Consider the following 22,716-nt stretch of genomic DNA (forward strand, 5'->3'; position numbering starts at 1 on the left):
GTAGCCGATGGAGGCACCCGTGCAGGGGGCGGGGGAGAGATTGCTGCGGGGACCCATTTGAAAACGAGGAATTAAAAACTTTTAAAGAAAAACCACAACAGCCTCAATCAAAGGTGGGTCTCCTTGTAGGAAATATTTTTAAAAAAGGAGGCTTTAATATCACTTTACCCAAAAAATATTTTATGCTTTGACAATTATCGCTGGAATGGGTCTTCCATATTTAGAAAGTCCCCTTCTACTGCTGTTCATTAAATAACTGTAAAACTTTAATGTAACCCCACTTACTGCCCTATTGACTTCCTTATGATCGTAACATCATTGTTCAGTTCAGTAAAGCACAGCAGCAGCACATCGCAACCCAATTGCTGTGTGTTGCAGTGCACTGTGGTCTCAAAAATGGTAATGTGCGTTTCCTGCTCATTGCGGTGTGTTGGCAGCCCATTCATGATAAATAGGCTGCTTTATTGCAACACAAATTAAAATGTGATGTAATAAATGTGCGTTAACGCTCTATAACAAATCGCAATAATGTGAATTATTATTATTATTATTATTATACAGGATTTATATAGCGCCAACAGTTTGCGCAGCGCTTTACAATATAAGGAAGACATTACAATCACAATACAATTCAAGACAAGATGGTAAGGAGGGTGAATGGTGAATCCGCTTTAAATGAAAACTGCATATTTAAAAAGAATGCAAACAGCTTTTGAAATTGCACATGTTAAAGCTTAGATACAACTTTGTTAATTGGGTTTAGGACTGCTTTAATTTTTGTGGTTAGCTTTTTATGCTCATACAGAACAATAAATTGGTAGGGCTTAAAAGATACTTCACGACCTAACCAGCTCATTACACAATACCTCCGACAAATTCGGCAGGACCTGGTTCTACTGGACTGAAGATACTTCACACTCTTCCTCCGGGTGTGGGATCTTCGGCCATGTTGGCTGACTGGGCTGGGATGAAGTAACTCCTGCGTATACACACCTGAGTTCATTCCAGCACCAAGGTGTGCGGTGAACACCAAGCTTTTCATGCACAACTCACTGAACATAAAAAAGAAGATTTTGAGCCAGGCAGGTAAGTTTATTGTATTGCATAAGAGATATATAGCATTTAAAAATAAAGCTGGCCTACTTTTTTTTTACTATTTAGTTCCCCTTTTAAGTAAATCTGAACTTTGGCCATGCAGGTTTGCTTTAATGCCCCTCTCCAGCAGCACATACTCACCTTTACTTTGCATTACTTTGACCATACAGGTTTGCTTTAATTCCCCTCTACAGCAGCACATACTCACCTTTTAAATTATATAAGAGCATGTCACTCACCCTCTATCATTCCATGGCTGAAAATAAAGATCATTTTCCTTGTGTAAAGACTTGGGATATGAGTCTTTAGTGTGTCATAGGTCCGGCCACACTTATGAATTATAAACAATATACTCTCTGCCTCTACAGGTTTTCTAAATGCAGCCTATAGGTTTTTCTTCTTCTTTGAATGTACATTTATATAAAATATGGAACAGCTTGCATATATTTTGCAGATAGCTAATATATTTTCTTGGGAACGCTGCACAGTTATATATATCTCCCTAATTGTGTGTCATTACCTATTCATGTTCTTGCTGCATTAGATGAAATAGTGTTTCATTTGCGCATACATTTTGTGTAATAAATGTTGAACATGTTATAGTGGAACATGCTCACTCTTTTTATTTTTACAAATAATTACAGCCCTATAAACATTTATCTTTGGTATCATTTTCTTGTTTAGCTGCAGGTAGTCCTCATAAGTATGAGCCCCTAAGGCAGGGCTAGACAAATACCTGGAGTCAGGTAGTCAATTCTTAAAATTACAGCTGGCACCTAACTTTTGAGGTTTTTTCTTGTCATCAATGTCACCATCTCCTGGATTAGACTAGTTCCTGATTTCTATATTAATTTACCCACCCCTGCCCTAGTAGTCCATTTTATGATGTTTGATGAGCACCCTCTGGTGCTTAGTGCAAAATAATTAATATTGAACCAGATGCTTAGTAACATTTCAAGACCAGTTGCTACATAAATAGTTCATAAAGACATATGTGAGCTGTCCTATCAGTCAAAGCATTTGTAATTCTATCTTGCCATTTTTATGTTTCATACACCTGCCAGACAGCAGATCCATGAGTGTAGATTTGTAGAGTGTAGAGGTACTTTCTATTTTAAGTAAAACAGTATCACCTCCAATTCCTTGCCTGCTGATCGGGCATTGAAGGAGCAGAAACATGATGATAATTCATCAACATCAATCTTGTCACACCTTCTGCCTGCATGTTTTCCATCATTACATGTGCACGCAGTAAAGCTTCAGTGGCTCCTAGTGCTAACAGCCTTGCTGCTATGCAGAAAAAAAAAGAGATAGATATCTGACAGTATTTTCAAACAGATACACAACTGCATTAACTGGTGTTTTATAACTTTCTTGAGTTCCCTATTAAATATATATTTTTGGGGCAGTATACAGCAGTACTGGGCTACAGTTTATCAGTCATCTCCTCCCACCTCAGAATAAGTTTAAAGCTGTTAATATGGAAGGGGCTACTTTTGGAAAGAGTTGTGTCCTGCACCATGGTTAGTTGCTTTGTGGAACTAAAATCAGTCTCATTTCTTTCAACAGGGTATTCAAATATCTTCCCTTTAGTTGAAATCATATGACTAAATGCTACAAGGGCAAGTTTTACCATACATTTTTAATCAATTATAACAAGTAGAAGCAGTATGGTCAGCTTGGGGTCACATTATTATATTTTTTTTATTGGTCTGCTTTAAAGTAAACATGTCCATACAGGGCAAAGAAGGTTAAAGTTAATGATACAGTATCTCCACCGGATGCACATACTCACGTTCCCTTTGCTCTTCTGCCTTTCTGGCTCTCCAATTCTTTCAGTCATGAAGTATGTGGCTTACTTCCCTTCCTCCCATGTAACAGCGCAGGTGCTTGACGCTTAGCCATATCCAGCACTTTCACATGGGGTAGGAAAAGATACCTTAGCCTTGTGTAAGCTCTAAGCTTTATGTTTACAACACTACCGGCAACTAAATGGGGCAACAAATGGAAAGTACAGCTGGTGTGTCTGATATTGAAGTGAACTTGCTGCTTTGCCTTTATGCCGTCAAATTGGCAGCGTTTTTGGGTTCAAATATACGTGCTCAGGTCATTTGTGCTTGGTCAAAGGGTCTAAACCTTTATATTTGCCTAATGCTTTAAAAATAAAAGTCTTCCATTTGCCTGCTCTGTATTGGAAGAATGCAGTCAGCAGAATTACCCTGCCTCTGTAGTAAATTGTCATTTGGAATAGAAGGAACAAAAGAATCTCAGTTTGGCAGCTATCGGCAAGCAGACTGTGCCGAGCAGAGTTCAGCTGGGTGTTTGTTTTACAGAGATGATTAGTGAAGAGACAGGTTTGTTTTATCCAGATAACGAGCACAGCAATTTTTACTTCTTAATTATAAATTGGACGCAGTATGGCATCTCTTTCTCTCCCTCATTAGGATAACTCTTTCCCTGCCTGAACATCTAAAAATACATAATTGTTTTACTCTCTAATGTCAGTTATTGTGGCAGTGAGTTTGTTGACACACCTCTGTAAAGGTCCACTCCAGCCAAGCATGAAATTAGACATACTCATCTTGTGCAGCCCAGTGTTTGGCTTTCTAAAACATGACCATTATCTTCATATTCAGAATGATCCCAGATATTTTGGAACCTAACCTAAAACCTAAGGAATCTGAGTACAGAGTTTTGGAGTTGGTTATTAAAGTTACATAGTTACATAGTATTTGAGGTTGAATAAAGACATCAGTCCATACCCTATAAGTTGGCTATATAAATCTCTGATTAAAGCTAAGGAAGCCCTGAACAATAGCCTTGCCTCGTTAGCTGACTGTCCCAGTAATTAAAACAATTAAGCTAAATGCCCCAAATACATGTCTAAATCCACAACCATGTGATCCCATGTCTTTTTGCTCCTGCACTGAAAAGTGAGAGGGTTCTTCTTCGGGTGCCCCTATCACGATCTGGTAATGTGGACACTTCCCATTGGATCCATCAGGCTATAATGTCCTAAAGACTGCAGCAGCAATTTGGTGTTGTCACAATGGGGGACGGTGAAAAGTCAGTGGCAGGTCCAGAGTGCAATGGTGGATCACCAGGCTTCTGTCCCTGAAGTGTCACCATGGTGATCATATAACAGCAGATTCAATGAAATTGTTAGAATAGGAGCACTCCCTCCAGACTGTCTACTCCACTGCAGCGATGGAATGCCCCTCAGCGTCCTCATGTCCAATACACAGTGTATTGGATGTGATGACTCAATAATCCTTAGAGCGCTCGAGCAGAGGGGGAGAGAGGCTTGATGGACCGATCTAAGAGCCAGCTGGCTCCAGTGTTCAAGTGAGCATAACTTTTTTTATTTTAAACCCTAGACCAAAACGAGCACTTAACCCTTACAGTATGTGGGTAGCCCCACTGCAAGGGTTAAGAATAGTTTTTCCGGGAGTTCCTCTTTAACTATAGTAATTTAGCCTGTAATCTATCTACATAACTCATACATTTTAGGGTGTTTTATTTCTATGAACAGTAGCAGAGAACTTCTTTTTTTTAATGTGTGCAGCCTTTACTTCCAGTATAGTCCTATAGTGTTCATGTGTAACTCAAAATTCCATGGTGCAAATCTTATTACTGCTTAGACACTGGGAAATAGACTCTTTGCCAAAATGAACTACCATGGCTCAAATATGTTGGTTTAGAAATACACTGTACTGTTTTTCTTTTGCTGAAATGTCAATTACACTTCTATTTTTTTTTGTATCTGTTGTCTTTATTATTTGTAACTGTTTATGGCCATTAAACTACCTCCCACTCAGGCACCAACAAGCTTAGAAAGATGACTTTTAGTATAGATTGATCTAATAAAAAACACCAGAGAACTCCAGACTAAGTAGAGAGAAATGTGCTTCTTCATTAGGCTTCACCCTCCAGTTCGTGCCTGCAGGAGAAAGATCGATGTCTTATTTGTCATTTTAAAACAGTGTGTACTGTGCCCCTCAGTTACACTCATTTGCAGAGTTCATTGTTACACATTAGAAAACTAATTTGAGCATATTACCTGCTATTTTTTCAAAACACAAGTTGTCCTCACATTTTACACTTCAGAAATCCAACATCGATACCATGGAATAAAGGTTTATCTGTAAGAGAGACGTTAATGATGGACTTCTATTAAAAAAAACATTTGCTGAAAGCAAGGCTGAAAACCAAGAAAAAGCTGTAATAACATTCTTCTTTAATGTCTACCTGTCCTAAAGATGAAGATAAAGACCAGACACCAGGTGTATATGAAAGGAAATTCAGAGTATCCTGGGGCCCCAACATTCTGGGAGCACTGTTATCCAAATACCAACCAACTGTTTGAGCTCATGCACTTCTTCCCTTTACTACTGGTCAGCAAGGAAGCCCATTGGTTCCATTAAGGATCCAACTGTGAGGTTCATGGACCCAAACTCAACTTGAGTTGTAAAGTCATAGGAATAAAAATGGCTCCCAGCACACTCTTCAAATTACTAAAAGTATATAACCCCTGGTATCAGTGTACTACATTTCAGTAGGGGTTCCCCCAAGGCTCTGTCCTTGGACCCCTTCTCTTCTCTATCTACACCTCGTCCCTTGGTCAGTTAATAACCACTTGTAGATTGTAAGCCTTCATGGGCAGAGCCTTCCTTACTATCTTGTCTTGAAATGAATTGTGATTGTAATGTCGTCCTTATATTGTAAAGTGCTGTGCAAACTGTTGGCGCATACATAAATTGCCAACCAAAGTAGGTGAAACAACCTTTACAAAGAAGATACATTCCTTGGAGTAGGAAATCTTCCACATTGCATTACTGTGCATTATGTTGCCTAGAATGCATTAAGTAGGGCTTTTCATGTGTTGACATACTCACAGGTGTAAAGAAGCCTTAGGAATGTTAGTGCTGTGGAATGCAACACCTCATCCCACACTTTATATTTCTTCTATGCAGACATTTCTAGAAGTCAGTAGTTGGTGCCCTGTGTTCCTTTCAAAAGTGAGTTTTCTGCTTTCATGTTAGTGACAAGTCCACTTTAGGGATTTTAAAGTACATTAAAAAAAACTAAAGTGTACAGTTTGTTGATCTTTGTTTTGTTCCATTTGAATAATTGTAAATGATATGGTGTTACTTAGTGGCTAAGTATTGCCTGCAGGTTGAATCAGTGCTGATAAACATATTTATAGACATCGCCAGGGCTTTCTTACTGTGAAATGTATACATTGATGCTTTCCAGGAATCTTGGATTCATTGCCTGGATGTTTCAGCTAAGTACCTTCAAATGCCTTAGTATATGTATTGAATATACTGTAGGCTAGGTATCGCTCATCTCAATTGCGAAAATATTTTTAATTATTTAAAACACATCTTTCTTCCTCTTTCTCAGGTATATGAAAAAGGTACCAATGTCGATCAGTTTGTAACAAGATTTCTGCTGAAGGAGACAGCCAATCAGATCCAGTCACTTCTCAGTTCTGTGGAGAGTGCTGTTGATGCCATAGATGAGCAGACAAATCAAATCAGGTCAGTTAAATGAAGTATGATCTTAAATGCCTTTGGGAATCCAATGATCAAATCCACTTTTAAATTTACAAACTGCCTTCTGTGGCTTTCCATGCCATCGCTCGGATACACTGGAAGCATATAAAAAGCTCTAAGCACTGCAGCAGCCTTACAGCCTTTAAAAAATTATATACTGTACATAATATTTTCTTAAAGGAGAAAAATGGCATTAACATAGATTTCGGTAATTAACCCAGTTTAAGAGCCAACTGGCACTTGTAACCCCTTTGTTCTGGATAAAGTATAAAAGAATCAATAACTCTCAGATTGCTGCCTAAGCCTCTATTGGGACAGTTCCCCTCACCTCTTGTTCTCAGTTCACCAGGAAATGAAGTGAGGGAACATCTTAGGGACACAGAAGGCTGAAGGAGAGTCTAGCCTTCCCGAAGTTTACAAAACATTTTTTTTATTGCTGCTTAAAAGTAGAATTAAACCTTCTTCTTTTTGTATACATCAACTGCTAGCAAGCATTAGATATATGCAAAAACATTTAAAAAATGTAAAAAAAAGTTACCAAAAAGGTTATTACTTACCACATGATCTGAAGATTCTCAATCGGCCGTGAAGGATCATGGGGCGGGCGCATGTGCACTAGAGATATTCGGCCACGAGAAGAGGAGAGACACAGTGTAAGTCAATGCAAGCAGCCCGGCAGCGTGCACGCACACAGACACCGTGGGACACAGAGGACACAGCAGCCAGCACTGGATCAGAGACCGGCACCAGTGCTGGAAGGACTCCTGAAAACTACTGGAAAGAAGAAGATGATTGGATCAAGAGGCATCATTTAAGGTAAGTCCTTAAAGCAGTATGGGGGGGGGATTTTTGACTTTAATGTCACTTTAAGCCTGCTAGAGAGACTTCTGTTTTTTGATTGTCTGTTGCCCTGCTGGGGAGGTCTCCCCACACCTGTTCCAGTGATAGCGATGCAGAAAATGAGGGAAAATGTAAGTAAGTCAACAATGACAAATGTTTTAGACTCTAATGCTGTCTAATTTGGCACTCTCATTGGACTTTGTATATGCATATACTGTATCTTCAACCCTGGATTCCCTTGTATGTGGGGCGTCACATTTTTGTTGAGAGCAGCCTCTTCTGAATATTTGAATCCAGCACCTCACCTGTACTTATTCCACAAAACTAAGGCAGGCTGGGAGGTTGAGGGATTATGCAGGCTGTCCTGCTGCTTTGATTAAATCACCTGAAGGTAACTGCATAACCCCATGGTTAAAGAATTCAACTCCCTGCATCCTCTGATGTATTCCAAGAAACAAATTTTACAGGTAAGTCAAAATTCCTGTTTTAATAACAGTGGACTCTAGCCATCTCATGTAACATGTCTCTAGTCTATGACTGTCTCCTTAGGGGCATCCCCAGTCTCTAACATTTATGGAATACCATCTCCTGTGGCATACCCACAGTTTCTTACCATCTATTTTTGCCTTTGTAATCTCTAACGGCTAGCATTATATACACTGAATATTATGTGCAGCCCTTTGGTGATATCAGGAGCCATATCCCATATGTCAAGTAAGTTGGTCACCGCTGATATAAGCCTTTCAAATGCTCATGGTGTTTAAAAGATTAAATGGAATTAGGCATGGTTGACTAGCTCTATTAAAAGAGAGAAAAATAAAGTGTGTGGCTGTCATCAAAGTTGACCCGTTTGCAAAGTTCCCAAATCACATTTAATGTTTGTCCGACAGAATTCTAGTTAACGTCTCATTGACCTTTATTGAATGTAATTTGTTGAATGCCTCTTACTGTTTTAGCTGCTAACAAATGTAATTGTTTAATTTTCTAGATGGGTATTGGGTAAGTGTCTGTGAAGGTGACCATCCAGTGGAGTTCTTTTTTCCAATTTGTTTGGGTGACAGAAAAAATATGCTATATGGTCTGCAATAGAAGTATTTCAACCAATGGAGCATGCCCTACTAAAGAGATAGATTGTGGTCATTGTAGACCACAAACTGAATGGTAGCTTGCAGTGCCAAGCTGTGGTAAACAAAGCTAGCAGGGTCTTGTCCTGTATTAAGAAGGGGATGTATTGGAGGGACAAGTCTATAATTGTGCCTCTATATAGATCGTTGGTTCGGCCACATCTGGAGTACGCGGTCCAGTTTTGGTCGCCGATACTGAGAAGGGATGTCCTTGAACTGGAGAGAGTCCAGCGGAGGGCAACAAAACTAATTAGGGGAATGGAGGACCAGAGCTATGAGACAAGGCTTCTGACCTTAAACATGTTTACGCTGGAATTAAGGAGATTAAGGGGGGGGTATGATTTTCATGTACAAGATGTTCAATGGTGACAGCAACATTGGCAACAAACTGTTTGAGATTAACTCCATTACAAAGACTAGAAGCCACCACCTAAAGTTGGTGGAGAAAAAATTCCAGCACAATGGGCGAAGAGGGTTCTTTACAGTAAGAGCGGTTAAGGTCTGGAACTCACTGCCATCGGCAGTGATTTCAGCCAGGAGTGTAGATTTGTTCAAGAAACGTTTGGACAATTTCTTGAGGGACCGTAATATCCAGGGATACCAGTATCCCTAAGAATGAGATGATGCGTGGACCTATATGGGTTGGACTTGATGGACGTATGTCTTTATTCAACCCGAAATACTATGTAAGATCTTAAGGGGTTGTATTGTATAATTCTTATAGAATGGTTAGATGAGGTGGGTATGCAAAATTGGGGTTAATTAGTGTTGGGGCTTTTATAGGGGATATATTGGTATTAGGGTTTCGCTTGGGTGTTGGAGGGGAGGTTAGGAATTGTTTATTTTATAGCACAGGTGCAAAAAGCAGAACTCCAGACAAAAATAACAAGACAAAAATGAATAGTCGGTTAAAAAAAACAAAAATCTAAACCAGCTTTTGCTGTAATTTTCAACTTCAATCCAGGAAATTCCCCCACAGGTTTTTTTCTGCTGCTAGATATCAGCATTCTGATGGCCAGCATCATTCAACCCAATTCATCCGAGAACAGGTAGTCCTGGGTCCATCCCAATCGTTGACTGGGCAGTAAAAGGGAAAAAATCACAGTGTTGAGCTAATCTCTCTGTCACTCTGCTTTTTACAATGAGGTTCGGATCAGCATTTGGCCTTGAGTACTATCAAGGGTTAAATCTCGGCACTTGTGATCTTGTTTCTGAGACCACTATCCTCCCATTCTTTGATCAAAACTTTTGTGCAGAGTGTCACACATGTAGCTCCCCATATGTTCACCCATCACTGAGTGGGATTTGAATTTGGTTCTTTCAGGACTTTAAAAACTACCTATTTAGAATACATTCTACATAGGCTGCCATCACCTCTGCAAGGCCCATGTCTGAACTGGTGGCCTTATATTGTAAAGAAATGTTTCTGGACTTACACAGAAACAAGGTAGCATTTAGGCCTAGAGCTGCTTTCATTCCTAGGGTGGTTTCAGCCTTTCACCACAACCAGGACATTTTACTTGCATCCCAAGTAACACTCCTCAGATAACACTGCTCCTTTCTATTAAAGGCACAGACTCTTAAAGGGGGTAAGACACCAATGGGTGGCCAATCTGAATGGACTTCTGGCCTAAATTGAGTCTCTTTCTTGAGGGAAACACAGAATATTGACTCGAACACGTGAGTGCCAATTGCCCCAAAATACCTGAGCCTGTGTAATGTGACCTGTGGAGATGTATTTCACTATTTGCCATGCCTGTTTTTGCAAAACATCCAGAACCTGAGATTGAAAGGCAGGTACTGTATGTCCATTTACCATAGCAGGACATCAAATGGAGGCAATATTAGACTCTGGAGGCCTTGTAACATTGCTCCATGCCAGTCTGGTGGACAATGCCAAGCTTGGCTCTCAGTGGGATTACTTTGTATACATGGCAGTACTAGAACTACCCTACTGTAGTGCTCTCAGTGGAAACACCTAGTGGTGCTGTAGTGTGTTAGTGCATCTGCTGTGGTAGAGACAGGTTAATTTGCTGATGCCCCTCTAATAAGCCTGGTGGCCTAAAGTCAGCTATTGAAACTGATGGGCAGTTTGTTAGTATTTGCCAATATGAACTAGTTTACAAGCTCCTCTGTTTTTTTTGTTGTTTTTTTTTCAACAATAGCTGTCTGTCTCTTTAAGGGTTTGCCTGCATCTGAGCACAATGTAAGGAGGGCAGGCTCAACTGGTACTGGCAACAGTGAACTATGCATGAGACTTATACAGTATATGATATTAGCTTAGCAAACAGTTTAGCCCGTTTTGTTGGATATACAGTATGCAAGCTAGTGAAACATAACTAGCAGACACCTAAAGACATAACATTAATTTGATTTAGCCTTCTTCAATGTTTCAACACTTTTTAAAAAAGCTAGACATGCTAACATTATTTGCCAGTTAGAAGTCAGAGTATTAACCATAGGGGTAATCTAAATGGCAGACATTTTAAAGCAAAATTATATATTGTAAAATAGAATGGACTTTATCTTGGAATATACATTGCATAATTCAGTAAATTTCCTCTTGGAGCATGGTAAGTATTAGCAGAAATATTTTAATAGTAATTGTGATTTATTCCAAGGTGCAATAATAAATAATGCAATGCATGATGCTAGAGGCTTTAAATTATCATTATGTATATTGAAAAGAATGGAGATAATGCAACTCAACTTTTGTTTGAGACAGCGACCTCAACTTGCCTGCTTAGTTGCATTGATAAAATACATCACCATGTTTCAGTATGCTGAAAGCCTTTAACCTCACAGAAATGACATTTGCATCAGCCCAAGGTGAGTCCCTGCAGCCTGGTTCATTTAACAATTTCCGAGCATGACAAAGATATTCTAAACCTAATGCAGAATTGCATTCTGATGGGTGTTCACATTCTTACGCAATCATCTTATTGTTCTGCCTGCTCCCAAAAGCACCCATGAAGTCAGTTTCTATGTTGCAGATAACAGGCAGGAGCTATGAGCCTCAGGCTGGGCTGAACCTGGCTGTAGAAAAGTACCACTCAAATTCTGCATCAAAAGACCCAAAACAGAGACCTCCAACATTTGATAGTGGTAAACTAAAAAAACTTTGTTGATTTGTGTTCTCAATCTCTTTTTCTATTTTAAAAGGGAAATATCAGGAGTCTGTTTAGACCCCTGATATTTCCCCAAAGCTCCTAAAAGTAATGTAAAAAATAAAAATATTTAATAAAAAATGAATAACTAAATATAAAAAATTAAAAAGTTTATAAAAAATAAAATATTGAAAAAGTTTGGAAAAAATTAAAATAAAAAACATTTTCGGTATCGGTTTTGGCCTGACAATTTTTTTTATTTCGGTTTCGTTTCGGTTTTAAAATTTCCATTTCGGTGCACCTCTAATGCTGATGGCTTTGCTATAAATAGATTCATAGTAACAAACAAAGTGGAATTTGCCCTTTCTAGACAACATTGTGTAGAAACTTAAAGCAGAACTCTGGGCAAATTTTTTGGCAGTAGGGCTACCCCCGAGTTACGTGCTAGTTTGTGTCTAGATGAAAAAATAAAGCTATACTAACCTGATTCTCTGAGCCAGCTGGCTCTTAGACCGTTCCCTGGAGCCTCTCTCCCTCCACTGCAGTGGTGTAAGATCCCTGTCATCATTGTCAGGGCCGGATTTCCCACAAGGCCAACCAAGGCCCGGCCTCAGGGCAGCAGGGAGTAGAGGGGCAGCAGGGGTGTAACTGTGTATATGACGTGAGGATGCAGAGGGACATACCATCGCCCCAGCGGAACAGAAGACAGGCTGGAGGGAGTGATGTAGCAGCCAGCTGGCTCTGCGGATCGGTTGAGTATAACTTATTATTTTATAACTTTATTTTCTTCCGTAGATGAAAACGAGCACCTAACGCTTGCAGTACAGGGGTAGCTCCACTGCAAAGGTTAAGAAAAAGTTTGCCCGGAGTTCTACTTTAAAGTGATAGAACAATAGAGTAACATAATAAATGAATTGCTGGGAGAGGCAAAGTAAGAGAGTAAAGCTGACCATACACCTATCATCTTTTCTTGTTCAGCTTCATGGGCTAATTCCCTCATCCATGCTTAACAGTGTAGATGGGGGATTTCCCCCAGCGGGCTATTGTATTCTGACTGCAGGAGGCGTGCTGTTGTCAAAATGCCCATACGGTGACTGCAACTGACTGATTGCAGTCACTGTTCGGCCAACATTTTTCAGACCTGCTCCTTCAACAAAGTCAATTTTAAAAAATCTAGTTTTGTTGAATGCAGTGGCGTAACCAGAGTTCTGGGCGCCCGGGGCAGACATTTTTTTTTGCCCCCCCATTATATAAACAACCACTGGAACTGTACCCTGCCCCTCCCCCTCCCCCCCCACACACTGGTTGATTGTTGTGATGCAAATGGGGCTCATTTCTCATGTTTCGTTCAAGTCAGCAGGATTTGGCCAAAATTCAATCAATGAATGGCCAGTTTAAGTCTATTCCTTTTTTAAACTTCTATATTCTCAACTTGGAACAGACCATCATTCTGCATGGCTTTATGAAAAGGGCCTTCACAGCTTTTGCCTGCAGATAGAACTCTTACAATATGGATTGTACATCTATAGCATGAATGCGGCACACTGATTGGCACTTGGTAAGAGAAGCCAAGATTGTTACACAGAGTCACACAAGACATGGCAATGTGCAGGACCAGAGTTTTGATTTTTGTCTGGGTCATGTGTCTCCATGGAGATGAGAATCACTTAGTGTAACCATGGAAACTACAGCAGTATAACGGCAGATATTAAAAATGCCACTTCTATTCAGGACAAAGGATGTTTTCTACTAAGGGTTCCATTAATAGCTAGAACTGGGTTCTCCTATATCCAGTGTATTATGTGCAGGCGTCTTATGTCATGCTGACCTACACATGGCCTCCTAAAATGAATCAACTGTTGTGTCCTTCTATGATATTTCATTATCAACATACTGATTTTAAATCAGGATGAGCTACAAATAAAAAAAACTAGAATATTATTGAGTGTCTGGGAAATACTGTTTTGAATAATGAAATTAAAGTCACACTTCTTTGAACAAAATACATGCACTAGCCATACCTGCTGAAACTAAATGAAAAATCAGTACATTTAAGTCCACCAAAACTCCAATCTGAATGTACACATATAGTGCAAAACCACACAACTTCATTGAGTCCAACTCTGTAAGGTTTCAGTAATTGGGACTGAAACAGAAAAAAAATGGAGATGTGCCAAGTGCACTGTCGATGAATAATGTTTAAGTGGATGGACGGAACTAGAAGAGCCAGTGGTAGGTATGCAAGCTCCTGAGACAGGCAGAGGTGTCCTGTATAATACAACAGAAAAAAACAAAGAAGTAACGCCGTAGCTTTGGCTCCATAACCGAGTTGAACCGAAGGGCTCCTGTACGGGGTATTCACAATGGCGCGTACGGCAGCTGAAGGCGGCCGAGTGGTCCCATGACAGGTGTCAATCGAGCCGAGCCGAAGGCAAATGCTGCGGCTCCATTGAATGCTGCGGCTCGATTGACACCTGTCATGGGCGGTTGTAATAACTGATCTGCGTCCTCAAATGACCTGGGGATGCTGATCTGTCATTAAACAATAACAACTAGGCGGAGCCATCACGGCCAGCTCCGCCCAGTTGTTATTCATTGGCCGCGACCTGCTAGAAGACTCTAGCAGGTGCCAGCCAATAGGAAACAGTTAAGGAGGTACCTTTCAACGCTATCTGCGCCCAAATGTTTTTTTTTTCTTAGTTTTTAATTTTTTTAATTTGACTATTTGTTTACATTTTTTACATAGTTTTCCAACTATTTTTTTAAACTTTCTTTTCACTTATTTTCTATTCTGCTCGGTACCACGGAGGTACCAAGCAGAATAGATGAGCCGAAAGCAACTCGGTGACATTCGGCTTTTGACTCACTGCTGTCCGGTCCCTATACGAATAGGGGCAAACGGCAGCGAGTGAGCTGCCAGAGCTTCGGCTCAGCCTATCCAGATGTTGGATCAGCTGAGTCGAAGTCCTTCTGAAATGCAGAGCATGTTCAGCTGACCGAAGACAGCCAATGTACGGCTGAAATCAGCTGTACTGAGCCGGAGTGAATAGCACAACGTCATTCGTCTCACTTCACTTCGGCTGGGTTTTTCACTTGGCTGCCTTTGGCAGCATTGTGAATAACCCCCTAAATGTTTACATATAGTTATCTAGTTTCTATCACCAGCAATTGTGTTAAGTTGTAGCGCTCCGTCTTTGTTTTTTTCAGTAATTGTGACTGCCCTGCCAGAACTGTTGGTGTGATGTTGGTGGCAACTCTCAGGCTTGGTGTATGTATTCCTCATTTGATGATTTCTCTGGCTTTACGCCCACCAGAAGTCATAGTGGAATCATGGTGTATAACATGCCATACAGCATTTTGTAGCCAATTCATGTATATGATCCTTTATATCATCAAAAGCCAACTGTAAAATAAATGTCAGTTTAAATTATGTTAGCTTCTTTTGCAAAATGGCCGGCAAACATAGCGAAAGACATTATTTGTGTTAAAAGGGAATAGAGGATTTTTTTTTAGAGACTTTGAAGAAGGGATTAGACAGGAAATGTAACGAATGCAGCAAAACTACATTTGATCTGACATAGTATGCGTTACAAATGTCTTCATATGACATCATACCTGGTGACCCCTGCCTGGACTGATATTGTAGCAGACCCAATATGGTTTTGGTGCCTGGTGCCATTTTCAATAGCTTCCTCCTTAACTACTGGTGGCAGAGCCGATGAACATTGAGTTGTCAGCAGCTTACACTACATCATAAAGCTGACCTTGCACTTCACACAAGGTTTCATTTTTTTTGTGCTTTCTTCCCCTTCCTAAAACACTATTTTAAACTAACACCTGTAGGGGAAAAAAGTTAGATGATATACTTACCTTTCCTCTGACCTTTAGAGTGCAGGAGGTGATGTCACCATCCTGCCAAAATCCTGGGGATCAGGATTGTCTTCTCGGCAAGATTTAAGCTAATCAATGTTCCCAATGTTCACCGGACGGGTAGAAGTCTGGGAAAAGGTAGGTATATAATCTAACTTTTTCCCCACAGATGTTATTTAAAGTCTAATTTGGTTTTTCAGCAATTGTGAAGGGGGCACAAAGTAGACCTTACTATTTGAGCGTGTAGCCAGTGCTACAATGTAGCTGTAACGTCGGAGCATAACGTGATTGACTCAGAGGTAAGTGTGATGCATTATATCATTTAAAATATTGATTTCTGAATTTTGGGTAAGAAAAGTTGGGGGCGTCTTTTCTTATAGACAGAAAAAAAAAGTTATATTATCTAACTTTTTCCCCACAGATTTTTATTATGGGTCTTTCAGCAAGGAGAAGTGGGGGAAAGCACAAATCAGACCTTGCAAAGTCCACTTTAATGTACCCTAAATATTCGCAATACTTTAGAGGTTGCAAACTTTGAAACAGCAAAATTGTTTCTTTTCATCACTGCTTGAAGTAACAAGAAAGAGAAGATCGTCTGTAAGAAAGCACCACATACCGCTAACATCACCATATATAGATACTTTATTCATACCAGAAGCCAACATAGTGTTGTCCCTGCGTGCAGGCGCCCACCTCTGATGGGCTTAATCGTAGAGACGTGGGTGGTCATAGGAGGGATCCTTATATAGACAGTTCAACAGCGGAGTGGTGACGTTCCTCTGCATTTCATACAAGAAAGAGAAGATGCTTCAGACAACATAATACATTTCATAGACCTCCGCTGACTACTCTGCTTCGCTTCTGACATTTGCAATTACAGTTTGACACACACGCTCCTCTGTGGGCTGCTTGACCTCATCCACCTTCTGGTTTAAAACTACTTTTCCTATCTGTGTTGGAATTCTCAGCTTCCCTTTAGCACATCTTCATTTCTGTCCCTGTTGAACTCATCTTGTATATTTATCCTGATAACCCCTGTATTATGTTCTCAGAAGGAGTAATTGGAGAATGGTAACTAACAGCTCAAAGCTTGCCACTAGAATACATTTTTTGCTGGTTTGACTTCACTTAAAGTATATCTAAAGGCAAAACCTTTTTTGTTTTGGATAAAGTAAATTAAAACCCCTGTCATTTGTATATGCCTGTGTCCTTTAGAATTGATTTTCCTTTACTTTCTGTCTCAAGGTACAACAAGAAATGAGATCTCCCCAAAGGAAAGCAAATCCTCCCCTTAGAAAGTTGTAACTGGAACACATATTTTGGACTTTCTCTTAGTTCCAGGACACTTTATCATGACAGTTTGAATAAACCTTCCCAGCAGGGACAAAGACAGCATTTAAATCCTGTTAAACCTTCCTCACTTTATTTAAAACACAAAAATTGGCTTAAGATACACTTTAAGTAAATTCTAATAAGTCGCTATGGGTAAAAGGATTTCTCAATGAATTTGTTTTTTTTGTACAGTGTTTCACACTTACCTGCTGAAAAGAACTCTCCAAATGTGCCATTACATAAGGTTAGAAGAATTCCCGGGACCCATCTTCTACCCCTCACAGCTATAGCCCTATGGTGCTTGCCTTATTAGAACCTAGAATGTACTCTAAAATGGAACAGGAATACAGGTCCACACAGAAGTGGATTGGTGGATGTGTGCTTTTACGTGTAGAACAAGTGAAGCAGGAATACAGTGTGAATATACAGGAAAAATGAGGGGTTGACCAAGCAGAGTTTTGGAGCATTTGAGCACCTGAAGGACACTCAGTGTAGGGGTAGGTGTGTGGTGAAAGAAAAAAAGATAGAAGATAAAGTTAAAGCTGTCTATGGATAGCTATAGGATAGGGAATATAGGATGCACTGTATCTATTAGACACGGGGAGCTAGATGTTTGTGTTGGGGGGTTAACCATTCAAGAACTAAAATTAAGAAAGAGGATGCATATCTGTGTCCCTGCGAGATATGGACGGCAGGCAAAAATATATTTGCTTTTTTTCTAAACCTACTGTATAAGGAGTCCTCTGAAATGCTGTTTGATTTTCCAATCCTTTTTCAACAATTTTACCCTAGAGAAACTCTAGAAATAATTTTCAGGTCTGAGGGAACCACTTCTAAAATAATTTTATGTATAGCTCATGTTATTTTACGCTGATCAGCAAGTTTATAGAATGTTTATTATGAAAGAACAATGATCATGGCATACCTAGAGTATTTGACACCCGGGACCGAATATTTTTCAACACCCTCCCCCTTCACCACATGACAAAAGTGTTATCAGTATTCATGAAATGCAGTGAATAATAATAATTGGTAAAAAAAACCTGCACACAGTAAAACATTAGTATCATCGGGCTCTAATGAATAAATGTGTGAAGAGGCTCTGAGTATTCTTGTTCTCAGTAACCCACAATGGGGTAGATTTTCTCCTTTGTAGAAATTGGAAGACTTGATGAGGCTGCTCCCAGGAGGACAAGAAACTCTCAAAAAAGAGGATGGGGGGTCTCCAGTAAATTCAACCGAAAAAGATTGTAGCACCCTCATCTGTTCTTGAGTGTACACTAATGGTCAGTATCTTGCCCCTTGTATTGGTGGTCAGTGGAGAAGTGCTCCCTTACTTTGGTGGTTAGTGGACAATTGTTACCTTTTATTGGTGATCAGTGGAAAAGTGCTCCCTTACATTGGTGGTCAGTGGAAATTCCCCTCTTATATTGGTGATTAGTGGAAACGTGATCCCTTACTTTGTTGTACCCTTACATTGCTGGTGAGTGGAAAATTGCCCCCCTACATTGCTGGTAAGTGGGAAATTGCCCGCTTACATTGCTGTCAGTGGAAAATTGGCCCTTTACATTGCTGGTCAGTGGAAAATTGCCTCATCTGTGACCAGCAATTACAGGTGATCAATCCATCAGTGCTCACTTGTCAAGGAACACCTAGCAACCTTTTAAGGTTGATTGATATTTTATAGAGATATATGGAAGACTCACATGTGGCATACAAAGTCGTTTCTGAGTACATTTCTGCCCAAATAGGATGCACATGATCACTGTTCTTTGCTTTTCTTTTTTAAATGTTCTGAGTGCATCCACTGTCCATTACCCACAGATTTCACACTTACACAGGAACATTCCACTATACAAGTACACAGTGACACACTATCTGAGGTTGTGGTAGCAGCAGCTGTTGGGTTAAGAGGCTGCTTACTCAGGCTCTGTCTGTCATTGCCTCATTTGCTGACAAATTGCTTAGATTTTGTACTCAGTAGGACATTAGAATACCGTCGCTAACTGCTGTAACATCATTTTTGATTAGAGTTAACGGTGATCCATCTCCGTCACTATGAAGGAAGAAGGGTGATGTTTTTGCATGGAAGTTCATATCTTAGTAATAAAACCAACCTGAGAAAAAGAAAATGTTGATCAAATAGAGGTGATCTCTAGGTATGAGGCTCACATACATGCATTATATTCATTCTGTTTCAGACACTGCCATAGTAAGGGACCAGGGATCGGGGATAGTTGGTATGACGATCCTGTGCCTGCTTACCCTGCAAGTAGGAGCTCCACTAAGGAACTAAGGAAGAGCGCCAAAAGCAGTAAGCAAAATATCAATATGTATTCACATTCTATGTAAATGCTTTTGTAAAGGTGTGTTTCAATTATGTGGCAAAAAGATGACTTCAACGGGAAAAATAGTGGTTCAGTATTTAGTTCTACTTTATAGTACCAGAATCCTGGGTTCAGTTCCCACCATGGTTCTTAGAATTATTAGTGTTAGTAAGTTCTATCTGTATTTATGATGGCCTTCTTAGGTGCTCTAGTTTAATTTAGAACTATGACCTCCCATATGTGCTGCAGAACTTAAAGGAGAACTATGGGGTTAGGGCTTTTCCCCATAGTTCTCCTTGTAACGGGAGGACACAAACTAGCGTCCTCCCGTCACCCTAAGCTCAGTATACCGTGAGCTACAGCTCGCGGTATACTGAGACGCCGCAGCTGAAGCGGATTCCGACAATTATTTCTGGATCCGCCCAGCTGCGTGAGTGACAGCTGGCTCTGCCTATCTAGAGGCAGAGCCACCTGTACCCGCCCCTCCCCTGTCTGTTCTGCCAGTCACCACTGGAGGATCGGAGCGGGGAGGGGGGAATCCAGTCCCTCCCCTGTCACGGCAGAGAGCCGTGACAGGATCGAGAAGTGAGCGAACGCCCGTATGTGTTCGCTCACTTCCCGATCTACTGAGCCAACCTGTGACAGTCTCATTGTCACAGGTCGGCTAGAACTATGAGGTGAGTGAAAATCAGTTCTCCTTTAATTAGAAGTTTTTACCCCATCGGCTTGAATTACACAGATAGCTTATATCAGTGCCATAGAGTTTCAGCTTTGCCAAGCATAGGCAGCTATTGTGGGGATGGTTGTGGAGGACACAGCGAGAGGAGAGAAACCCCCTTGAACCCCCTCAGTAATGTCCACACAAAATTTACTATTTAACTCATGAAGGTATGATTTCACTAGTACAGAAGGTGGATGACTTAGTAAAATAGCATTTGAGTAGCAGATGCCCAATTTGTTGGTTAACAAAATCCAGAAAACTGTTTTAGTTTTGTTTTTTTGTTCTTTTTTTGTGCACCACTGACTGATAGTCTTAGCATATGGTAAAGGTCAGTACTAGTTACTGTTAAAATCTAAAGGAGAACTCCAGGCAAGACACATCATTCAGCAAACAAAACACTAGAGCTGAATTGTAATGCTATAACAGCTATACGCTGTGCGAAAGACGTCCACACCTCATTAGTGCCACTAGATGGAGCCAAGGAGCTTAGGACTTTCCTGTGCTCCTCGGCTCCATCTAGGGGCAATAATGATGTGCGAACGTCATTCACATAACTGTGTTCTGCAAACTCATTGTAAATCATCTATGTAATTAGTGTTTTTTTTTATTTGGCCACAATTTTTATTCGGCTTTAAATGTGTTGCAACACCAAAACAGTAAGATTCCATTTTAATTTTTAGCTTCAGCTACACCAAAACCTATCCGTGCCAACATCTGGCATGTATTTCTGCTGTAGAGAGCAGTAGGTTTTCTTTTATTTCCTTCCCGTTTAAAAATCAGTAGACATTGGATGGAGACTAAAAAGTTAAAGTGCAGGTACTTCTACAGCTGACAGTACCTACCATGCACAGGTTGTTTTGTCAAGGCTGGAGCTTTCCTTTCATCGTAGTTAGTTTTAGTTCATCGTAGTTAGTTTTAGTATCTAGTTAGTTTGTGTTGTGAACTGTGTATTTTGTTGTCTAAAATCCTGTTACACACCCCTAAGCCCCTGACTGATGTATGACCTTAGAGATGCTGATCCCCATTTTCAATGGTGTTTTCCAATAATCCTATTTAGGAGGAAGCTGTAAATGTCATGTTTCTGTGCATGCAGGTTACTCAGATGTGAAGGAAGAGGGTCTGGAGGCTCAGATTAACCGACTGGCCGAGCTGATCGGGAGACTGGAAAACAAGGTGATTCATTCTGCTGTGAATAAGGTGCTGTGTGCGGTGATAGATCTGTGCACGCTGGCTCATGCTGGTTCACAAGCCATGACTGTGTGTGATGAGATATGACATAGAGCAGTTGGGTCACTGTGGCTGTGCATTAGATTGACATATCTGAATCCATTTCCCAATAATTTTACTAATCTTATGAGGACTGCTAAATAGTTTTCTCTTTCTCAGACAACTTATTTTGATTTAATTTTGAATCAGTTGTCCTGCTCCTCTTAAAGGAGAAGTGTACATTAATACAGAACAATTCGTTCATCCGGCCCTTCCCCTGCCTCTGCCTCTGCTGCAATAAAACAGATATAAAAGTTGTAGTTCAGTGACAGGCTGAGCATTCCTGGCATCTCCTTCTGAAAATGCCAGTTGCTTGTCATGCTGTTGGTTGGCATTAGGCCTTTTTGAGTCCATGAACTGGAACAAATATAAGGATAAGTAAGTGATTCAGTAGTATGAAAGAGATAGTCACAAACATTTTCAGGTAGAGGCCTACAAAATAGTAGCCTCTGCATTTCTTAAAGTGCATGTTAAAGGAGAACTATGAGGTGAGTGATTTCCACTCATCCTCATAGTTAGAGCCGACATGTGACAAAGAAGCTGTCACAGATCAGCTCTATTGATCGGGAAGTGAGCGAACACTCCGATCATCTCCCTGCAGTGAGTGGTGACTGTCCGGGATTCCTCCCCTCTCCGATCCCCCAGCGCTGAGTGGAGGAACGGACTGAGCAGGTGGTGGGCACAGCTGGCTCTGCCTCTAGATAGGCAGATCCTGCTGTCACTCACGCAGCTGGGTGGATCTCAACAGACTTTGGGGCCCGGAAAGGGTTAAGTATATGTCCTCCCGTGACCCTGAAGAGAACTATGGGGAAAAACACTTACCCCATAGTTCTCTTTTAAGCCAAAACTTTTTTGTAGTTTTGAATAGAGTAGGTAATGGTCAAGACCCCCAAAGCGCATCTAATGTGCTTTGCTGAAAAAAAATCTTTGCTTACAGAGCTCAAGTAAAGTGACACTAAACTCAGGAGTTACATCTTAAAAATGCATTCAAGTACCTTAAAGATTAACAAAAATGTATCTTATTTGTGTATCAATCAGCTGTAGATGCTCAAATCATCTCTGAATTGGTGCGGACACTGTCCTTCCTTCTGGAGGGTGGCTACTTTTGTTCCCCATGGTCCCCGTGTGTGTTGTAAAGTAGTCACCACTTCAAGCTTGCTCCGGTGATGGACTACAATCTCAATACAAATTAGTAAACTAAATATGACATTGTAGTCCATCACGGCAGTGAGCTTGGAGTGGTAATTACTGTACTTTTACAACACATAGGGACCATGGGGAACAAAAGTAGCCCCCCTCCAGATGTAAGGACAGCGTCAGCACCAATTCAGAGATGATTTGAGGATCTACAGCCGTGTGATACACAAATAATCTATATTTTTGTTAATAGTTAAGGTAGTTCAATGCATTTTTAAGGTTTAACTCTTGAATTCACTTTCAGCTAAGATTTTTTTCACAAAGCTGGATGAGTCAGAG

At 40.5% G+C, this 22,716-nt stretch overlaps 1 protein-coding gene across 1 annotated transcript in view; it reads left to right on the forward strand.

The window, feature by feature from the left end:
- The window catches only part of NECAB2 (N-terminal EF-hand calcium binding protein 2), a 164,577-nt gene that overhangs the window by 124,130 nt on the left and 17,731 nt on the right, over positions 1-22,716 (forward strand). Inside the window, exons 6-8 of the mRNA XM_018568055.1 lie at positions 6,502-6,638; positions 19,128-19,240; positions 21,068-21,147. Coding sequence (XP_018423557.1) covers positions 6,502-6,638; positions 19,128-19,240; positions 21,068-21,147 — 330 coding nt within the window. The remainder of the gene's footprint in view (positions 1-6,501; positions 6,639-19,127; positions 19,241-21,067; positions 21,148-22,716) is intronic.

Source organism: Nanorana parkeri, unplaced genomic scaffold, assembly GCF_000935625.1.
Source record: "Nanorana parkeri isolate BGI_ZX_2015 unplaced genomic scaffold, ASM93562v1 scaffold1132, whole genome shotgun sequence".
Taxonomy (NCBI): domain Eukaryota; kingdom Metazoa; phylum Chordata; class Amphibia; order Anura; family Dicroglossidae; genus Nanorana; species Nanorana parkeri.